Below are 22520 nucleotides of genomic sequence, written 5' to 3'. Positions count from 1 at the left end.
AGCTTGAGCCCCAGTTCTCTCTCTCTCTCTCTCTCTCTCTCTCTCTCTCTCTCTCTCTCTCTCTCTCTCTCTCACACACACACACACACACACACAGAGAGAGAGAGAGAGAGAGAGAGCTAGGTGCCAGTAGCTGATGCCTGTAATCATATCTACTCAGGAGGCTAAGGTCTGAGGATCTTGGTTTGAAGCCACCCTGGCCAGATAAACCCCAAAGACTCATCTCCAATTAACTAGCAAAACCATAAATGAAGCTTTGTTAGAGAGCACCAGCCTTGATCGATAAAGCTAGTGGTCCTGAGTTCAAGCCTCAGTACTAGCACAAAAATAAACATAAAAAATAATCAATGATTAAGTAAATTATTGTTTCTACTTTACAAATAAGCAACTTGAGGCACGAGGAGAGAAAGTAAGTGATTCTCTCACTCAGGGATTAGAAGAGATGAACTTAAATCTGAAGGCTGTCTCTTCAGTGTTGCATGGAGATCATTCACACACTGCATTAGTGGAGCCAGTGGCACAGAAGAGAGAAAATAGTGGACATCCAAAAGGAAAGAAAATAGCCCAAACTGAGAGATGCTTTTATTGGGGTTAAATTCATAGTTGTTATGAAGAAGCCTGGGCTCATGCCTGTAATCTTAGCTACTCAGGAGGCTTAGATCTGAGGTTCAAAGCCACCCTGGTCAGGAAAGTCTGTGAGACCATTGTTTCTAGTTAATCACCAAAAATCCAAAGGTGGAGCTTTGGCTCAAGTGGTAGAGCAAAAAAACTCAAGGACAGTACCTTGGCCCTAAATTCAACCCCCAGGACTGGCACCAAAAAGAAAAACAAAGGCAAAAGTGGAGCTCTGACCCAAGTGGAAGAGCCCTAACCTTGAGCAAAAAACCTCAGGGACAGCACCCAGGCCCTGAGTTCAAACCCCACTATAGGCACATATACACAAAAATAGAAGCCTGAGTTTAAGTTGCTTCAAACTATGTGTGGCTCTGGGTCTCAGCTTCTCCCTATGCAAATGAGGGAATAAAGCAGATGATGCCCCCTTGGCCTGTCTTACTGGCTGTAGAAGTAAATTCTTCATCTTCTTTCATTTCTCCAAGATCTTCATCTTCCAGAATACTTCACCAACCATCCACTTTCCACATTTCCCCCACACCACCCTTTCTACTTGTTGAAAGGAACTGAGATCCATGATTTTAATAATCCCCTAATCCAACCCAATCCCCCACACCCAGATTCAGGAATTGCTCAGTCCTTATCTCTCCTCTCAGGTTTTATTGACTGATGGAAACTGCATCTTTGTCAGCTGCCAGCTCCATAGGGACAGTGCTGGGGACAGGGAACCTGAGGTGATGCTAGATTTCAGCCTGAGAGCCAAGTTCCAGAAGGTGATCCAAGAGGGAAAAGAGGAGGAATCTGTGGAAAGGAGTTAGGGCTGTGGGGAGGGAAGTGATCAAGAAGTTTCTCCTATAACTCCAGGAGTTATAGGAGGCTTCAGCCCTTAGACAGTTCTGGACTCCAGCCCAAGAACGTGGAATCAGCCCAAGATCTCCAAACACACCCCAGCTCTTGCTGACTGCCAGACTCTTATCTCAGTCAGTCCAGGCTCCAGCCCAACCCAGGAAGGAAGCAAACCAGAGAAGAGAGGAGGAGGAGTTTCAGGTGGCCCTTCTGATCAGGGCAGATGTAAATGCTGCAGCAAACTGGTCAGAGGCTTTGCATATTATCAAGGCAGCAGCTGCTATTGCTAGAGTTTGCTGGAGGCCCAGCAGAGGGAGAACAGGATGGCAGAGACCATTTCCAGCAGCCAGGGAAGAGGGCGGTGATGGTGTTTGTGCTATCTGTATGTTGGGAGAGGCAGCCTGACCCCTCAGCTAAGGCCTGGAAGGGGGTGGCAGGTCAATGCTGAGGACACAGCCCTTGAAACCCATGGTTGCATTCCAAGCTTCAGAATCCGGGAATTGCTGGGCCTGATGGAAGGTGAGGATTTCTCCTAGAGGTTAGATAAAAAAAAAGTGAGGGTTCCCTTCTCTAAACTCTCCTTGCCAGGCCAGAGCTCCGACATGTGTCTGAGGGCCAAAGGTGAGGTGCATGCAGGAGGCCAGTTGGGAGAGAGGGGCCAGTCCTACTGTGTTAGGGGGCAAGAAGGCCAAGGCCCTGTGAAAATCTAGTTTTGGCTCCCACCTGGAAAATGGGCATGGGGAAATTGTCCCATTCCCAGCTATTTCCACACCCAGTGGCCTATTCCATGAAACTCCATTGCATAGTTCTTGGCAGGGAGCAGAAGGGATCCCCAGGCCTTCCCCATCTGCCTCCCCAAAATATGGCTTTGGAAAGGAGTCCCCAAGTATGAAAAGAGCCCTCTGAATGGACAGGCCCATCCCTCACAGAGAAGAGATCTTGACAGTCTCGGGGAGTAGGCAAGGGGTAGCCAGGCTGGAGTTCCTGAGGGTGCTGCTAGGCCTGTTACCACTGCCACCAGGGGAGGAAGGTTGGCTCTCATCTGGTGTGTTGGCAGGAGGGGTGGGGATACTGATTATGGCGGCCACGAAGTCCCGGCTGTCGCAGTTCAGGTCCAAATTGTCATGGGGCTTGGCATTCAGGCTTGAGCGGCTGTGGACAGAGGTAGGAAAGATGGAAGGCTCTCTAAACATTCTCTTAATACTTGCAACAGCAATCTTGGCATTTATTGAGCACCTCTTGGTCCTCGGAAACTACATTAAATGTTCCTCTTTTATCCTTAGTGATAGTAGTAAGAGAGTAAGGGCTCTGGAGTCAGCTAGTCCTGGGAGGTTCAAATCCTGATCATACTCTTTAACCACAGTAAACCTCTCTTAGATCTGTAGTGTGTGAATAATGATATGTCTCATGGGGTTGTGGTAGAATGCTAATGAGATACTACATGATATAAAGTGCTCAGAGCAATGCCTCAAACCTAACGGATGTGCATATATGTGCATTTGCATGTGAGTACACATGTACACACTTTTTGGTATTGAAGGTTAAATCCAGGGCCTTCAATGTGATAACCACATACTCTACCACTGAGCTACATATACCTTAAGCCTACATAAGTATTACTACATATTGTTACTCCTACCAATGCCAAAATCCTTGCAAAGGTCTATACTGTGGGCTGGGAATGTGGCTTAGTGGTAGAGTGCTTGCCTGGCATGCATGAAGCTCTGGGTTTGATTCCTCAACACCACATAAACAGATAAAGCTGGAAGTGGCGCTGCGCCTGAAGTGGTAGAGTGCTAGCCTTGAGCAAAAGAAGCCCAGGGACTAGCAACAATAACCAAAAAAAGGACTATACTGAGAGCTGGACACGGTGGTGCATGCATGTAATCCCAGCGCTCTGGAAGCTGAAGCAAGAAGGTTTTGAGTTCCAGGTTAGCATGGAATACATGATAAAACTCTGTCTTGGCTGGGCGCTGGTGGCTTACACCTCTAATCCCAGCTACTCAGAGGCTGGGATCTGAGTAGGATGGTTCAAAGCCAACCCAGGCAGCAAAGTCCAGAAACTTTTTTTTTTTTTGGGCCAGTCCTGGGCCTTGGACTCAGGGCCTGAGCACTGTCCCTGGCTTCTTTTTGCTCAAGGCTAGTACTCTGCCACTTGAGCCACAGTGCCAGTTCTGGCCATTTTCTATATATGTGGTGCTTGGGAATCAAACCCAGGGCTTCATGTATATGAGGCAAGCACTCTTGCCACTAGGCCATATTCCCAGCCCAAAGTCCAGAAACTCTTATCTCCAATTAACCATTAGAAAACTGGAAGTGGAGGTGTGGCTCAAAGTAGTAACATACTAGCCTTGAGCAGAAAAGCTCAGGGATAGGGCCTAGGCACTGAGTTCAAGCCCCATAACAGACAAAAAAGAAAAAGAAAAACAAACCCTTCTGTCTCAAAAACAAAAACGAGCTGGGCATATCTGTGGCTTATGCCTGTAATCCTAGCTACTAAGGAGACAGAGATCTGTGGATCTTGGTTTCAAGTCAGCCTGGGCAGGAAAGTCTGTGAACTTCTCATCTCCAATTAACCAAGCCAAAAAGCCAGAAGTGGAGCTGTGGCTCAAGTGGAAGAGCATAAGCCTTGAGCACAAAAGGCCAAAGTCAGTGCTCAGGCCCTGAGTTCCAGCCCCCGGACCAGCATGCACGCGCATGCACAGAACCTGCACTAGGCTCTCCGCATTCTCATCAGAGATGCCAACCTAGCGTTTGACCCCTCCCTCACAGAGCTCCACCCAAAGTAGTTTTCTAGCTGTGCTCTGATACACAGCCACCTCAAGGCATTTGCCTGGGCTATACACTGCCTAGACAGCTCATCCTCTACTCATCTGCATGCTCACTTTCTGGCCTCCTCCAGGCCTGGGCTCTGACACAATCTTACCAAAAGCTTTCCCTGACCACACTCTAAAACTCTATCATGCTTGGGTGTGGATCGGTGATAAAGAACTTGCCTCCTATGCGTAAGGCCCAGAGTTCCATCCCCAGGACTACAAAAAATTTACAAATTAATTAAAAAGTAAAAAAAACACCACAACACCCCTGCTTTATACTCTGTAGTAGTCACCATTTCTGGTTTATTTTCTAATTGGTGCTTACAAATATTTGACTTACTCTGCATACTTTGATTTTCTTTGTTAAATTATCTTGAAAATAAGTTCTAGGACACAGTTTTCTTTTTTCTTTCCCTTGCTTTCCTTCTTTCTTTTTTCCTTCCTTCTTTCCCTCCTTCCTTTCACAGTGCTGGGGATGGAATACAAGGCCTCCTGCAAACTAAGCAAGTGTTCTACCACTGAGCTATGATCCCATCCCAGGACAGATTTTTTTTTGTCAGTTGTGGGGCTTAAACTTGAGACCTGGGCACTAACCCTAAACTCTTTTGCTCAAGGCTAGTGCTCTACCACTATGAGCCATAGCACCACTTCCGGTTTTGGGGTGATTAATTGGAAATAAGAGTCTCATGGACTTTCCTGTCTAGGCTGGCTTTGAGCAGTGATACTCAGATCTCAACCTCCTGAGTAGCCTTGAGCCACCAGTGCCTGGCTTCAGGACAGGAATTTTTGTCTGTTCTCTTCATTGCTATATGCCAAGTGCCTAAAATTGTGTGGCATACATTAGGTGCTCAGTATTTCTGTGTGTGCCAGTACTGGGGCTTGAATTAAGGGATTCATGCTCTCACATTGCTTGCTTGCTTAAAGCTGTCACTCTAGGACTGGGGATGTGGCTTAGTGGTAAAGTGCTTGCCTAGCATGCATGAAGCCCTGTGTTCAATTCTTCAGTACCACATACATAGAAAAAGCCAGAAATGGAGCTGTGGCTCAGGTGGTAGAGTGCTAGCCTTGAGCAAAAGAAGCTCAGGGACAGTGCTCAGGCCCTGAGTTCAAGCCCCAGGATTGGCAAAAAAAAAAAAAGCTGGCAGTCCACCACTTAAGCCACACAGGGACTTCTAGAATTTTGCTGGTTAATTAAAGATAAGAGAGTCTCTCTAGCACCTGGCTTCAATAAATTATTATTCTTTTTAGTGCCAGTACTGGGGCATAAAATCAAGGCCTAGACGCTGTTTCTTACTTTTTGCATTCAAGACTACATCTCGATTTAGCCCTGGACCAGCTCAGGGGCAAGTAGCCATGCCTCATGTTCCTGTGCATGTCTCCTGGCTCTCCTTTGGTCAACATGGCATCCCACTTCAGTTCTCTAGTAGGGTTGATCTGGGTTGTTGATATTGTTTTTCTGCTCTTTCTTTCCTCTCCTGCTCTCATGACTCAGTTTTCTAATAGTGTTAAATGTATTCATGAGGCTGCAGGTCTTTGTGACAGGAGTCCACCTGCAGATCACTGGCACTCCAATAAAGGCTCCTAATTCAACCTCTCAAAAAAAAAAAAAAGACTAGATCGCTACCATTTGAGGTATAGCTCCACTTCTGGCTTTTTGGTGGTTTACTGGAGAAAGGAGTTTCATGGACTTTCCTGCCTGGCTTCAGAACATGATCCTCAGATCTCAGCTTCCTGAGTAGCTAGGCTTAAGGCACAAGCCATCAGTGCCTGGCTCAAAATACTATTTTTAAATTCTTTTTAATTTTGTTATTGTAAAGGTGATATACAGAGAGGTTATAGTTATATAAGGCAGGTCAAAAGTATATTTCTTTTTGGATAATGTCACCCCTTCTCTCACTCTTTCCTAGTTAAAATATTTGTGTGTGTGTGTGTGTGTGTGTACATGTACTGGTCCTGGGGCTTGAACTCAGGGTCTGAGTGCTGTCCCTAAGGTCTTTTGCTCAAGGTTAGGGCTCTACCACTTGAGCCATAGCTACACTTCTAGCTTTTTACTGACTAATTAGATTAAGAGTCTCATGGACTTTTCTGCCAGGCTGGCTTCAAACCACGGTCCTCAGATCTCAGCCTCCTAAGTAGCTAAGATGACAGGCATGAGACACCAGCACCCAGCTCAATAAAATTATTTATTTTTGTGAGTCCTGGGGCTTGAACTCAGGGCCTGGGCACTGTCCCTGAGCTTCCTTTTTGCTCAAGGCTAGCACTCTACCACTTAAGTCACAGCACCACTTCCAGAGTTTTCAGTTTATATGGTACTGAGAAATTGAAACTAGGGCAAGCACTCTACCACTAAGCCACATTCCCAGCCCAATAAAATTATTTTTTTATTTTTTTTATTTTTTTGGCTAGTCCTGGGCCTTGGACTCACTCAGGGCCTGAGCACTGTCCCTGGCTTCTTCCAGCTCAAGGCTAGCACTCTGCCACCTGAGCCACACAGCGCCCCTTCTGGCCGTTTTCCATATATGTGGTGCTGGGGAATCGAACCGAGGGCTTCATGTGTAGGAGGCAAGCACTCTTGCCACTAGGCCATATTCCCAGCCCTAAAATTATTTTTTGAGATAGGGTTTCACTATGTTTCCCAGTCTGAGCTTGAACTTCTGAGCTCAAATGTTCCGCCTGACTCAGGCAGCCTCCTAAAGAGCTGGGATTATAATCATGTGTCACAACTACTGTTCAAATTGGAAAGAACTAATACAAAAAGAGGAATTTCACATATGATAAATTGAAGCCCTGTGTATAAAGTTTGAGTATGAACTTGAGTTACTAGGCTTAGAGTCATGACATCTCATACCCAATGGTCCAAGTGCTATGTCCTGTCACCACTCCCACTGCCATCTGTGGCCAGCAGGTAGGACATGTGCTTACCTTTGAGGGGCAGGACTTCTCCGCAGTCCTGCCAGTGTGTCCAGTTCCTGCATGCTGCCAGGGCTCACCGAAGCAGTGGAATTGGCAAGGCGGATGGCACGGCGCTTGGCTCTGCGAGGGCAGCAAGATGATAGCAGGTTTCCAGGCCCCAATGGCTGGGAGGACACAGAGGTGCTCCGGCTAGTGCGGCCACCCAGTGAGACAGTTCCCAAGGCCTCACTGAAGGTCAATTCATCTGTGAACTCGTGGCACTGTATGAAGAAGGGAGGCAGGGTTATTGGGTACATCATGGGAGCTAGTCTCATTCCCAGTGCTTTGCTTAAGCTGTTCCCTCCTGCCTGGAAGTCACTTTCTTTTCTCTTCTCTTGCTCATTCCTCAAAGCTTAATCTCTTTCAAGAAGCCTGGTATGAGCTGGGCACTGGTGGCTCACACCTGTGATCCTAGCTACTAAAGAGGATGAGATCTGAGGATCACGGTTCAAAGCCAGCCCAGGCAAGAATGTCTGTGAGATTCTTAGCTCCTAGTAATCACAAAATAAGCTGAGGGCTGGGAATATGGCCTAGTGGTAAAGTGCTCGCCTTGTATACATGAAGCCCTGGGTTCGATTCCTCAGCACCACATATATAGAAAATGGCCAGAAGTGGCGCTGTGGCTCAAGTGGCAGAGTGCCAGCCTTGAGCAAAAAGGAAGCCAGGGACAGTGCTCAGGCCCTGAGTCCAAGCCCCAGGACTGGCAAAAAAAAAAAAATAATATGCTGAAAGGTAGAGTTGTGGCTCAAGTGATAGAGTGCTAGCTTTGAACACAAAAGCTAAAAGACAGTGCCCTGGGTTCAAGTCCCAGAACCAGAAAAAAATGAATCCTGGTATGATTTCCACAATTAGTAGCAAAGCCACCCTATTGCTATGCCACCTCTCCTTCAGTCTCACCGTCGTCTTCTCTAGACAGTGCAACAAATGGTGGTGCTGTTGTTCAAAAGCAGACCGGTTCCTGACACACAGAGCTTGTCCCTCCCGGCTGCCACTGTCCTGGAATGCACAGAACATAAAGAGGTGAGCACTTTCCTCCCCTTCCCCCCCCCACTTACCCCCTCCCAACCTGGTTCCCCTTCCTACCTCAAGGCCTCCGTTTTGCTTGTACTGCAGGAAGGCATTGGTGGTCCCACTCTTTGCCAAGCGGATCCTTGCCAGGCGTACCTTCTACAGAGAGTTGGTGAGAGTCCAATGGGTGAGCCCAAGAATAGATGGGCTCAAGGTGTGGGGAATTAGGGGAACTCAGAAGAAAGATCAAGTTACCTGCTGTGCTCGGCGCTTATCAGCTCGCTGGTTCTGGTGGTAGATGCGGCTAAAGTTGGATACAATAACTGGTACAGGTAGGGCAATGACCAAGACACCACTGAGTGAACAAATAGACCCAAAAATCTTGCCTGCAATGGTACTGGGGACCATGTCTCCATAGCTGGGAAAGGAGGGAGAAAGGCCAAGGTCAGAAAAAGTGCTCTGCTACCTTTTAGTCCCCCCATTCAAGTCTGTCTAACTCTGACACACTCTGCAACCCTGGCCAGACCCTTAGCCTCTCTGAGCCTCAGTTTCTTCTCTGAAAAATATAGAAAATGACTTCTTTGACCATTGGGTGAGTCAAGTGTGTAATGGGGCTGCTTCTTTGTCTCTACCGCTTGCTGGCTTCATCTGAGCTATGTGCTGAGTATCTGAGAAAGATGGAAATCTATTCATACAAAGCAGAGAGGAGAAGGAGGAAGCCAAATACAAGTAAATAGAAGCTCCTGGGAAGAGTGCCCCACCACTACAAGCCAGCTGAGGGGCTCTGCATCCCGGGAGGAGTGTTCTGTTGGTTTTGCCTTTCTCTCTACATTCTCTATGTAGGATTCCTTCTGACTCCTCCCAGGGGAAGCCTTGAAACTTCCCTCAGCTGGGCATAGTGGCTTAGAATTCTAGCTACTCAGGGGTCTGAGATCTGAGGATCTTCTTTCAAGCTAGCTCAAGCAGACAAACCAAAGGGATTTCTTTCCAATTAACAGGAAAAAGCTGGAAGTGGAAGTGAAGGTGCAGTGGGAGGGCACCAGCCTTGAGCAAAATGATATGCAGGAGCATGAGGCACTAGTATCAGGCCCTAAAACAAGAAATAAAAAAGGCAGGCCTCAATGGCTCACACTTGTAATCCTAGCTACTGTGGCAGCTACGATCTAAAGATCACGCTTCAAAGCCAGCCCTGGCAGGAAAGTCTGTGAGACTCTTATATCTAATTAAGCACCAAAAAGCTGGAAATGGAGCTGTGGCTCAAATGGTAGAGCACTAGCCTTCGTCAAAAACAAGCTCAGGGACAGCACCCAGGCCCTGAGATCAAGCCCCAGACTGGTATAAACAAAAGAGAGGCGGGGGAGAGACTTATCTCAAATTAACCACCAAAAAGCTAGAAGTAGAGTGGTGGTTCAGAAGGTAGATTGCTAGCCTTGAGCCAAACAAAGCCTTAGCTGGGCACCAATGGCTCACACCCATAATTCTAGCTATTTAGGAGGCTGAGATCTGAGGATCAAGATTCAACGCCAGCCCTGGCAGGGAAGTCAATGAGACTCCTATCTCCAATTCACCACCAGAAAACTGGACATGGCGCTGTGGCTCAAAAGTGGTAGGACACTAGCCTTGAGCTAAAGAGCTCAGGGTCAATGCCCAGGCCCAGAGTTCAGGACCCACAACCCACAAAAAAAAAACCTCCAGGATCGTGCCCAGGCCCTGAGTTCAAGCCCCAGGACACACACACACACACACACACACACACACACACACACACACACACACACACGTGCCCATTTGTGGTCACTACTGGTTGACTTTCCTATAGCTCAAGTGGTAGAATGCTAACCTTGAGCAAAAGAACCTTAGGAATAGCTCCCAGGCCCTAAGTTCAAGCCCCAAGACTGGCACCAAAGAAAGAAAAGGTGTGGGGAGGGGAGAAGAAAGAAAGAAAAGAAAGAAGGAAGAAAGGAAGCAATGAACGAAAGAACGAAGGGTGAGCTGGGTGCTAGTGGTGCTGGGTGCTGGGTACTAGTTACTAGTAACTAGTGCCTATATTCCTAGCTACTCAGGAAGCTGAGATATGAGGATTATAGTTTGGAGCCAGTCCGGGGAGGAAAGTACAAAGACTTAGCTTTAAGCACCAAAAAGCCAGAAGTAGAGCTATGGCTCAAGTGGTAGAGCACTAGCCTTGAGCACAAAAGCTCAGGGACAGTGCCAAAGCCACAAGTTCAAGGCCCAGGACTGTAACAAGAAAAAAGGGCTGGGAATGTGACTGAGTGGTAGAGTACTTGCCTAGCATGCATGAAGCCCTGAGTTCGATTCCTCAGCACCACATAAACAGAAAAAGCTGGAAGTGGCGCTGTGGCTCAAGTGGTAGAGTGCTAGCCTTGAGCAAAAAGAAGCCAGGGACAGTGCCTAGGCCCTGAGTTCAAGCCCCAGGACTGACAAAAAAAAAGGGAGGAAGGTGGGGGGAAAATGAGGGAGGAGGTAACAAGTTGGATAAGAAATGTACCCACTGCCCTACGTATGAAATTGTAACCCCTCTGTACATTAGTCTAATAAAGAAATTTTTTTTTGCCAGTCCTGGGCCTTGGACTCAGGGCCTGAGCACTGTCCCTGGCTTCTTTTTGCTCAAGGCTAGCACTCTGCCACTTGAGCCACAGCGCCACTTGTGGCCATTTTCTGTATATGTGGTGCTAGGGAATCGAACCCAGGGCCTCATGTATATGAGGCAGGCACTCTTGCCACTAGGCCATATCCCCAGCCCCTAATAAAGAAATTTTTAAAAAATAAATTGTCCTCATAAGAAAAACTAGGGCGCCTTAAACTTCCTGCCTTCCTCTTCACCACCACCCTCTTATGCAGAGAGCAGAAGTCAATCTTACTGACTTGTTTCTCAGAGCAAGGAGCTAACAAAGCTCATGAATATTCAGCATACTAGATTTCCAACCACAGGACCAATTAGAGCTGCACAGAAATGCAACTTCTGTGATCTTCTGCTTTTAGGCCTTTTCTCTTTGCCCTAGAATGGCCCTTCCATATTTCTATGTCTTGACTTATTCAAGTCAAGTCTCTGTTCCAAAGCTGTCCCAACTTCTGGCTCTAGAATGTACCACTTCAGACTGTCTCAATTATGAAACATGGGAAGTCATCCACCCTCACAGAGCTGTTTTGAGGACTGAATAGGGCAAAATGCATCAAAGATACCCAGTACCAGGCTGGAATGTAGCTTAGTGGCAAAGCAATTGCCTAGCAAGTGCAATGTTCTGGGTTCACTTTCCCAGTACCAAAAAAAAAAAAAAAAAGACAAAAAAATACAGTTAAAAAACAAACAAAATGGACTGGGAATGTGGTTTATTGCTAGAGTGCTTGACTAGCATTCATGAAACCCAGGGTTCGATTTCTCAGTACCACATAAACAGAAAAAGCCAGAAGTGATGCTGTGGCTCAAATGGTAGAGTGCTAGCTAGCCTTGAGCACAGAGATGTTCAGGGACAGAGCCGAGGCCCTGAGTTTAAGCCACTGGACTGGCCAAAAACACCTAAAATACCCAGTACCTTGGGGTTGGAGGCATGGCTCAGTTGATAGAGTGCTAGCCAATGAGTGAAAGTGTCAGGTACCCAGTTCAGGTCCTGGTCTTAGACCAAAAAAAACAAAAAAGAAAAAGAAATAGCCAGTGCCAACTTGCTGTCAGGGCTTAAAACTGGTTTGCTGAACTAATGCTAAACCTCCAACTAGAATTACAAACCACAAACCAACTTTTATTCTTCTTTTTTTTGGGGGGGGGGGGGTGTGCCAGTGCTAGAGCTTGATCTTAGGACCTGGGGAGCTTCTCTTAGCTTTTCCTTTTTCCTCAAGGCTAGTGCTCTACCACTTGAACCACAGCTCCATTTCTGGCTTTTTGGCAGTTATTTGGAGATGAAAGTCTCATGGACTTTCCTGCTCAGGCGGCTTTTGAACTGAGATCCTCAGATATCATCCTCCTGAATAGCCAGGATTACAGGTGTTAAACACCAACACCTGGCCTTTTTCCTTCCTTCCTTCCTTCCTTCCTTCCTTCCTTCCTTCCTTTCTTTCTTTCTTTCTTTCTTTTTTTTAGTCATGGGGCTTGAATTCTTGGGCGCTCTACCACCTTGAGCTACTGTACCACTTCCAGCTTTCTTGTGGTTAACTGGAGATAGAGTTGCATAGATTTCCTGACTAGACTAGCTTTGAACTGCAATCCTCAGATCTCAGCCTCCTGAGTAGCTAAGATTACAGGTGTGAGCCACCAGCAGCCTACTTTTGTTTTTTTGTTTTGGCTGGCACTAGGACTTTGAACTCAAGACCTGGGAGCTCTCTCTGAGCTTTTTAGGCTCAAGGCTGATGCTGCACTTGAGCTGCACTTCCACTTCCAGAGTTCTCTTTTTTTCTGATTAATTTGTGGTAAGAGTCTCATGGGTTTTTCTGCCTGGGCTTGCTTTTAACCATGTTTCTCAGATCTCAGCCTCCTGAGTAGGATTATAGGCATGAATCGCCCAGAGCCCAGATAAGCCAATATTCTGTACTTACATTAAAGCAATGAACAAGGCCAACTCAGTCATTCATTCCAAAGATATTGAGCACCAACAGTATACCTAACCCTAGCCATGGAAATTTAGAGAAGGATTACAACATGTGCCCTGTACAGTATCTTTAAGATCATCTGGAGGAAGCCAGGCCTAATGGTATATGTATAAAATCCCAGATTTGGGAGGCAGAGGCAGGAGAATCACAACTTCCAGGGCAGCCCTACTCTATAGTGAGACCTTGTCTCACTCTGTCTCAAAGAGGCATTAAAGCAAAAGAAAACCAGCAAACAAAAGAAAGTCATTGTCAGGAAACAACAAATGCTGGAGGGGGTGCGGGGAAAGAGGAACCCTTCTCCATTGTTGGTGGGAGTGCAAATTAGTACAACCACTTTGGAGAACAGTATGGAGGTTTCTCAAAAAGCTCAATATAGACCTACCCTATGACCCAGCCATACCACTCCTAGGCATCTATCCTAAACAGCAAAACCTAAGATATCAAAAAGACATTTGTACTTCCATGTTTATCGCAGCACAATTCACAATAGCCAAAATATGGAAACAACCCAGATGCCCCTCCACAGACGAATGGATCCAAAAAATATGGTACTTATACACAATGGAATACTACATAGCGATTAGGAATGGTGAAATATTGTTATTCGCAGGGAAATGGTCAGAACTCGAACAAATAATGTTGAGCGAGACAAGCCTAAAACACAGAAAATAAAGGGGCATGATCTCCCTGATATATGACTGTTAACAAAGGGAGACGGAGAGACAGTAGAGACCAAGTCTGTGAATACTATATATGTTCTTGATACATTGTATATTGTATATATGTCTACCTGACCTAGAGAAGGGATAGAAAAACAGGACGTAAGATATCACAAGAAATGTACACACTGCCCTACTATGTAACTGTACCCTTTTTGCACAACACCTTGTAAAAAAATTTGTGTTCAATTAATAAACAAAAAAAAGAAAGTCATTGGGCTGGGAATGTGGCTTAGTGGTAGAGTGCTTGCCTAGCATGCATGAAGCCCTGGGTTTGGTTCTTCAGTACAACATACACAGAAAAAGCCAGGAGTGGCACTGTGGCTCAAGTGCTAGTGTGCTTGCCTTGAGCAAAAAGAAGCTCAGGGACAGTGCCCAGGCCCTGAGTTCAAGCCCCAGGAATGGTACTGTGCTAGAGTGTGACTCGAGTGATAGAGTGCTTGCCTATAAATAAAGAAGCCCTGGGTTCAATTGAAAGAAAGAAAGAATTGATTCAAGTCTCAGTACTGGCATATGCACACACAGCCACACATGAGAGAGACAGAGATAGAGACAAATAGAGAAACAGAGAGTCGAGTCAGACAGACACAAAGAGGCTAGATTAGCATGTGTAAGACCACAGAGACGGCTGGAAATGTGGCTTACTGGTAGAGTGCTTGCCTCACATCCATGAAGCCCTGGGTTCGATTCCTTAGCACCCACATATATAGAAAAGGCCAGGAGTGCGCTGTGGCTCAAGTGGCAGAGTGCTAACCTTGAGCAAAAAGAAGCCAGGGATAGTGTTCAGGCCCTAAGTCCAAGACCCAGGGCTGGCACACACACACACACACACACACACACACACACACACACACACACACACAAAGATCACAGAGAGACATAGAGGTCATTTATGTAACCTTGTAATTCTACTTGGTATTTGTATCCCAACTTTGATTTCTTGCAGAGATTGGCAGTAAGAAATAAAAATGCTGAAAATACCTTTTGGGAAACACCAAGAAATCACAGAGCCTCAGAGGTAGTGCCACACGCAGCAGACAACTCTGGAAGTTTAGAAGATGCAGATAAAGGGCCTGGGAATATGGCCTAGTGGCAAGAGCACTTTTCTCATGTATATGAAGCCCTGTGTTCGATTCCCCAGCACCACATATACAGAAAACAGCCAGAAGTGGCACTGTGGCTAAAGTGGTAGAGTGCTAGCCTTGAGCAAAAAGAAGCCAGGGACAGTGCTTAGGCCCTGAGTCCAAGTGCCAGGACTGGCAAAAAAAAAAAAAAGAAAAGAAAATGCAGATAAAAAGGAAGGGAGCCCAGCACTGGTGGCTCATGCCTGTAATCCTAGCTATTTAGGAGGCTGAGATCTGGCGATCTTGGTTCAAAGCCAGCCCAGGCAGGAAATCTATGCAACTCTATCTCCAGTTAACCACAAGAAAACTGGAAGTGGTGCTGTGGCTCAAGGTGGTGACTGTGCTCAGGCCCTGACTTCAAGCCCCACAACTGACAAAAAATGAAGGGGTGTCAAGAAGCCAATAACTGTATTTACTGCACCAGAAACATTCTGAGAACTCACAATCATGTCACTGAATCCTTTTTAGATAACAAAGTCATCATTTTCCTCTTTACAGAGGGGAAAACCACAGACCCTGAGAAAAGGGCAACAGAAAGGGAACAGTTAAGATAAACAAACTCAGATCTTGTGACCTAGAAAGTCAAGGTATGATCACAGCTAAGAAGGACTAGAAGATTAAGTACAACTCCATAAATCTTTACAGATGGACAAACAAGTGCACAAAGTAAAAGGAGCAGCCAGGCACTGGTAGCTCACACCTGTAATCCTAGGTACTTAGCAGGCTGTGATTTGAGCACAGCCATTCAAAGCCAGCCCGGGTAGGAAAGTCCCTAAGATTGTCTCCAGATAACTACAGAAAAGTCAGAAGTGGAGATGTGGATCAAGTGGTAGAGTACTAATCTTTTTTTTTTTTTTTGTCAGTCATGAGACTTGAACTCAGGGCCCTGGGCACTGTCCTTGAGCCTTTTCTGCGCAAGGCTAGCACTCTACCACTTTGAACCACAGTGCCACTTCCAGTTTTCTGGTGGAGAGAAGAGTCTCATGGGGACTTTCCTGCCTGGACTGGCTTTGAACCTTGATCTTCAAATCTCAGCATCCCGAGTAGCTAGGATTCCACTGGTGAGCCACTGATGCCCTGCTAGAGTACCAATTTTGAGTGAAAAAGCTAAGAGCCCAGGCCCTGAGCTCAAGCTCCAGTACTAGCACGTGGACACACAAAGGCACACATGAGAGAGACAGAGAGAAACTAGCTTAGCATGTGTAAGACCACAGAGAGACATAGAGGTCATTTATCTAACTTTGTAATTAGGCGGAAAAGATGAGGATAACAGAGTGATGGAGCACCTCCCTACACAGGGCCAGCCCTTACTTACCCAAGTGTGGTCATGGTGACAATGGTATACCAGAAGGCTGCAGGGATGCTTGTGAAGTTGGTCTTACTGGTACCTTTCTCAGCATAGAACATGACAGTGGCGAAGATGATGATGGCCATGGTGAGGGAAAAAAGGAGAAAGCCCAGCTCAGAGGCACAGCTCTTGAGGGTGTAGCCCAGAATCCGCAAGCCCTGTGAGTGCCTGGAGAACTTGAAGATGCGGAAGACCCGAAACACACGCAGGGTGACAAAAGCACCTGAGACGTCATCGTTCTTGGGCACAAAAAGCCCAATGTAGTAGGGCAGAATGGCCACCACGTCGATGAGGCTCATGACGCTTCTCAGAAAGCGGCAACGGCTGGGGGCGGCAAAGAGCCGCAGGAGATATTCCCCGGTGAAGATGAGCACACAGGCTGTGTCCATACAGAAAAAAGCCACGGGGAAGCGGTCACCACAGGGCTGCTCCTTTGGGGACCTCCGCGCAGGACCATGGCACGGGATGGTCTCTACCACGTTGGCAATGACCGACACAGCGATGAAAAAACCGGTTACATAGTAGAAAACGAGGGCCGCGGTGCTTGTGTGTGGGTTCTCGAAGGCCCGCCAGAGCCGCTGGCGGAGGGAGCTGCCCGCGGGCAGGGCTGGGCCATCCCCAGCCTGCTCAGCCTCCTCATCCTCTGCCAGGCGCTCAGCATTTTCCTTCTTGCGATCCCGGTATTCTTCAAGGCAACAGTCACCCACAAGCTCGGGGACCAGGCCATAGAAGGCCAGCTCCTCATCAAAGGCCTGAATGCACTCCTGCCTGGGACAGTGCAGCCTGCCCGTACGGTAAAAGTTCAGCACGTGCCTGAACATGTCCGGGTCCCGATCGAAGAAGTACTCGCCTGAGTCGGCATCATAGAAGAACTCTTTCTCAGAGCTGCCTAATAGGGTGTCAGGGTAGCGATCCAGTGTGTTCTTCCAGGTCTCGAAGCGCCGGCCGCTCACGTTCACCACTAGAACCTCATCTCCTCGAGATGCCTTCACCCCGGGTGCAGGAGGCAGGGGCTGCTGGGCCAGGGGCAGCCAGCCCACAGCGGCGGCCCGTGCAAAGGGCAACCACGTGGCCACGCCTGCCGCCATCCTGAGGGGCTTCTCAGGCTCACGGAGACTTGGGGAGGGGGGGTGGTGGCCGTTTAGGAGAATGTAGCTGTCTCCAGGATGATGGGGGCTTGAAGAGGCCCTGGGCTACTTGGATAAAAAACTGGGGGTGTCTAGAGAGGCCAAAAGGAACCAGGAAGAGGGACCAGGAAGAGAAACGAGAGAGAGAGAGAGAGAGAGAGAGAGAGAGAGAGAGGGAGGGAGGGAGGCAGGAGCTTGGGGGCAATTAAAGGGACTAGGAAGGGTTTCAGTGGTATTCTGAGGGGTAAAGAAGGGTCCCAGATAGCCAAGGGCCCAAGAAGGATCCTCAGGTTTAGAGAGATGGAGATGATTCTAGAATGGTCAGCATGCTCCTGACAAATCTGGGGGGTATCTAGAGGGACCAAGAAACAGGTGGGGAGTTGTTCACACTCTCAAGTTCTTAGGGAAGGAAAAAGGGCTTGGACTTCCTTAACCAGATTGGAGAGGGGATAGGGGCATCCAGAGATGGCCCCCCGACAGGCTTGAAAGAGGCTGAGTGTCTGGAGGGGGGCTCTAGAGGGAGAATTGTCCACACCTTCAAGACCTCTGGGGGAGAGAGAAAAGGATTAGAAGCCCCTCCTGGGTATAGAAAGGGGGCTGGAACATCTCAAGGATGCCTATAGAGCCAGGAGGTTGTAAAGAGGCTAAAAAGTGTCTTGGGAGTGTTTAGAGTGGCCAAGAATAGCCTGGGGGTGTTGGCTACATTCTACAGGAGTTCTGGGGAAGGCAGAAGCCAAGGCCCACTGGGAGGGCTAGAGAGAAGAGTGGGGTAGCTAAAAGGGTAGATCTGGAGCTGGTTTTTTAAGCCACTGGTAGGTGTAGGGGCAGTGTATCTAGAGGGGTTCAGGAAGTCCCAGCTCCACACTCTAAAGAGTTTGTAAGGAGGAAATAAAAAAGGGGGGGGGGGTGATCCAGGGAATCCCAAGGGGCTGGGATTCAAACTGCAGCAAAGTTGGGCACAGACCCTGAGCACCCAAGGGAATTGCAAAACACTAAGAAGCAGGGGTTTGCCCCCTACACCATAAGATGTTCAAGAGAGGGGGTGGGGTGTTGAAAAGGAGTTGGGCGTGTCTCCAGGGAGGGGGCTGCTGGACCTGGCTGGGAGAGTAGGGGCAAGGACCGGGACAGGGCTGGATACCACAGTTGGGGGCAGGTCTGGGGAAACCACACCCCGAGGGGCTGGCAATGTACTGGGCAGCAATAGCGGCTGCAGGAGAAGACAGCCGCCACAGCCAGGCCTAGGAGGGAAAGCAGCACCCGCAGGGGAAAGGGGCTGGGTCCCTAGAAGGAGGTTCTGGAAGGACAAGGTCCAGTGGGGATTCCTGGGGGCTGTCCCAGGATGGGCTAGGAGGTGGGGGCTGGACCAGAGAAGAACAAGGACAGCGCTGTTGGTAGTCCCCTCCCCCTCCCCATCGGGCGGTCCTCACCTGTGTCCCCGCTGCTGCTGCAGCAACAGCGATGGGGCTGGGGGTACCAAACACCGGAGCTCCTGGCCCCCTCTGCAGAGCTGCCCGAGTTGTCGTCCTGCTCCGGCTTTCTCTCCCCGCCCCTCTGAGCTTGCCGGGAGATGGAGTGAGAGGCAGGGAGGGGCCTCGTGGCTCCCCGAGCCCCCTCCCCTAGGATAGCCAGAGAGGGACCCTGGGGAGACTCCGCCTCCTACAAAGCTGGTTGGGCCTCAGTCGCGTCATCTGGAAAATGGGGGTGGCAGCGAGTGTTGCCAATTCTCCCCACCTCCTTCCTGGACTCCCCCCTCTTCCTGCCCAGCTCTTACCCGCTCTACCCCCAGGGGCACCCCCACCCCCACCCGCCTGAATCAGCAGCACTTAGCAGATCGGATCGATGGAGAGGCGTCCGTTAATGGCCCCAGAGCGGAGTGCCACGGGGAATGATGCAGCGCAGTGTCCCATCCCCGCCCCCCCCAGGCTGTGAAAGGACAAAACTGGAGGGGGGTGGTAGTAGAGGAGGTGTTTCTCTAGATTGTCAGGTTTCTAAAGAGACCCCCCGGGGGGGGCATGGATCCGAGTACCAGCTCCAAACAAGACTTCCAACGTTGGGACTGGAGTACCAATCTACCATCCTGCTTTCAGATGTGGAGTAATGGGAGTGCAGATAGGCGATCCAAGCTCTACCCTCTTAGCCCGGGGGACCCTTTGGGGACAGCAGGTGTGGGGGGGGGGAGCACAGGGCTTCCTTATTTGTCCACATCCAGTGGCCTCAAATAACACCTCCTCTAGAGAGGGCTCTGTGCCTGGCTGGTGAGAGGAGCACTTTTTGTGGAGTGCCTCTGGCAAGCATAGGAGGATACAAACCCCAACTATGCCATGGACTTGCTGCGTCCTTGGGCAAGTGACTTGCATTGTTTCTTCAGTTGTTAGATGGAGTTATCCCAGCTTAAGTGTCATTTGGAGCTTGCACTGAAGTGATGTGATATGGCACAGGGCCTGGCAGGATGCTTTATTTTTTTCTGAGACAGGACAGCCTGTTTGGCCTCAGCTCTCTGGTTGCTGGGGTTACAGATGTGTACCACCATGCCCAGCTAGGATGCAAGATATTAAAAAACTAAAGGTGTGTGGTGAGAGGGAGCATAGTAGGGGAAGGCCAAGCCTAGACTTTCAATCCATATACCCACCCATAGAATCCTCCATTTTCTCTTATCACAGGCTTGATTGTTCTTTCTTCTCCCCTTCTATCCAACAATTTATATGTCCATCTCTCAATTTATTGTTTAATCTGCCCACATCTCTACTTATGCATGTGTATGTTCACCCCATCCTAACCATTTGCTAACCTATCTGCACATATCAACCCACCTATTTGTCCTTTCTACCCATCATTTATTCACCCACTTTATCCTTCTCAACTTATTAGCTCATCCATCCCTTTACATATCAACTTACTTCAAATCTGTCCATAAACCCATCCATCTGCTTATCTACCCAATTCATGCACCTTCCCATTTGTCTGTCCATTTACATCTTCACTTATCCATCTTCTACCCACTTACTGATGTCTTCCCATTTATGTATCCAACCACCTACCCATTTATTTCTCAACGTATCTATCATCTATCTTTGCATCTTCCCACTTATATTTATCCATTATTCCACCCAACCACTTATCTATCCTGCCATATGTCCATTTATCTACAACCGCCACCATACACACCTACCCACCCACCCACATATACACAGATCATTTTGTTTCAGAGTTTGAGAGGTTGGTCAGGAGGCAGGTGAGGTAAGGTGATGTGGAGAAGTTGTACAATTCCCTTCTCCAATTCTACTGGAGTGACCTCCCCATTCCCAGCACATCCCTCTTGATTGAAAAGAATGAGACCAGACAGTCAGTGGGTGGGCCCGTCTGGCCAGATGGTATTTTGGCTGCACAGCCTTTACACACACACACACACACACACACACACACACACACACATATTGCTAGAATGCTGAACATGGACCGCATCCCCGCCCAACACCCCCAGTCCCAAATGTAGAGTAGCCAGGCTTTCAAACATAAATTAAACAATAAAATAAAATAATTTAAAAAAAGAGTTGTTCTCTGGGAGGGAGAGCTCATGCACAGATGAAGGCAGAAGCCCCTGGACTAGGGCCAAGGAGGAGAAATTCCTGCCCTTCCCTTGGGACCCTCCCCTATTCCCACTCCCTAGGGGCTTTTGCCCTAAGACAGGTATTAACACCAGCCATAGGCCTTTGCCCCTTTAATGTTCAGTCTCCCAAACTACTAGGTTTTGATGCCAGCCTTTGTTTGCCCACCACAGCCCAAGGGAAAGGCATCCTGGGGGGCTGGGAAGGGTAGGGAGTAGTTGCAGTCTGCAGATCTTTAGCTGGCTTCTCCGGGCTGTAGGTCTGGATCAGGAGACCCCACACACTCCTTGCTGAGTCGCACAATTTCCTGGGACAGAACTTCCATATCCTAAGAAACAAATGACCCATCAAGAGCCAAATAAGTAGGCAGGGGTTACGCCACCCACCAAACCTGGGGTGTCATCTATGATTTCCTTCTCTTCTCCAAAGCTGGAACTGAGTCTGACTACTCCAGAGATGGGGAAATATTTGCTGGGGACAAATGGGACATAGGAATGGACACAATGGGAATCTGTAGCAGGCAAATAAGTATACAAATAGATTGTGCCAAGGATAACAGGTAGGGAGTTAGGTCACTGGGTAGGTATGTGAAAGGTAGAACAAAGGGTGATTCATGAGTAGATAAGGAAGAATGGTGAGTCCAGAAACAGGTGGAAGTACAGTGGGGTAGATAGCCAAAGGGGTAAATGGTTGGGTGAATGGGTGTACGAATGAATGAGTGGATGCATGGAGGGGCAGAGGGAAGAGTGAATGACTCAACTGCTATGTTGACTGGAGTATGGAAGATGAGAGCATGTAAGGGTGGTGGATGAATGGGTAGAATGACGGCTGGGTTGACCCAGGGACAGAGTAGCTGAGGATGTAGGAGGCTGCATGGACATATGGTGAGCTGGTAGTCCCCACTCACCTTGTGCAAATGCATATTTTTGGTAAGCTGTTCCTCTAGCATGTTCTGCAGCTTCTTGTTCATCTCCCGAAGGTTCTCATCGCCTGGTTTCACTAGGTCTCTTAGGACGCTGCCCAGCCCACTTCGGTCTGTGTGGCCTGCTGCCACAGATACATCTGCAAGGTTCCCAGGCTGAGTACCACTCTCTCGGCAGAGTCAAAGGAGAGCCAAGAGAGTGGGCAGAGCCAGAGGAGAAAAGAAGGAAACAAAGTACAGGCAAGAGGGGAGGGAGAAAAGCCATGTTATGTAGGGAAACATGAGCTTCAATGTGAGAAATACAGCCATGTGACCTTAAAAAATATAGACTGTGGCTGGGTGCTGGTGGCTCGTGTTTATAATCCTAGCTACTTACTTAGGAGGCTGAGATCTGCCTACCCAGGCAGGAAAGTCCAGGAGATTTTTATCTCTAATAAACTACCAAAAAGCTGGAAGTGGAGCTGTGGCTCGAGTAGTAGAGCACTAGCCTTGAGCAAAAGAAACTCAATGCCCAAGTCCTGCGTTCAAGCCCCAGTTATGGCACACACAAAAAGGCTAAGATACAGAAAATGAAAACTGATGGAGACATAACAATAGAGCTAGTGAGACAAGATGGAAGGAGACAGAAAAAAGTGATACAGAGACCAAAAACAAAAACAGGAGAAAGCAGAGAGGTGGAAAGAAGGAGAGGGAAAGAGACAGACAAGACAGACATAGGGAGAAAAGACAGAGAAGGCCAAAGAAACCCACTAGAGAACAGGGAATGGAGAGCTGACCTGGAGATGAGAGAGGAGGCAAGATAAATGCATTACGCTTCCCTACTTCCCCCTCACACCATGGTC

General features: G+C 48.2%; 2 protein-coding genes across 5 annotated transcripts in view; both read right to left on the bottom strand.

Moving 5' to 3' along the window:
• Positions 1-1196: 1196 nt before the first annotated feature.
• On the bottom strand, positions 1197-17237 carry Kcnd1 (potassium voltage-gated channel subfamily D member 1). The gene is made up of 6 exons (XM_048335619.1): positions 15992-17237; positions 8490-8652; positions 8310-8393; positions 8124-8222; positions 7197-7447; positions 1197-2610 (listed from the first exon to the last, which is right to left on the bottom strand). Exons 1-6 carry the CDS (start codon positions 17110-17112, stop codon positions 2382-2384), a joined length of 1947 nt encoding a protein of 648 aa, XP_048191576.1. The 5' UTR covers positions 17113-17237; the 3' UTR covers positions 1197-2381.
• A 3256-nt stretch (positions 17238-20493) lies between these two features.
• Gripap1 (GRIP1 associated protein 1) overlaps positions 20494-22520 on the bottom strand; it is a 31028-nt gene continuing 29001 nt past the window's right edge. For all 4 annotated transcript variants that reach the window (XM_048335612.1, XM_048335613.1, XM_048335614.1 and 1 more), the window contains 2 exons: positions 21664-21818; positions 20494-21084 (listed from right to left, as the gene is read on the bottom strand). In XM_048335612.1, the coding sequence (XP_048191569.1) occupies positions 20992-21084; positions 21664-21818 (248 nt within the window). In that variant the 3' untranslated portion in view covers positions 20494-20991. The remainder of the gene's footprint in view (positions 21085-21663; positions 21819-22520) is intronic.

Source organism: Perognathus longimembris, chromosome 28, assembly GCF_023159225.1.
Source record: "Perognathus longimembris pacificus isolate PPM17 chromosome 28, ASM2315922v1, whole genome shotgun sequence".
NCBI lineage: Eukaryota > Metazoa > Chordata > Mammalia > Rodentia > Heteromyidae > Perognathus > Perognathus longimembris.
The sequence above is the reverse complement of the archived record's forward strand: the minus strand, read 5'-3'. Positions and strand labels throughout refer to the sequence as shown.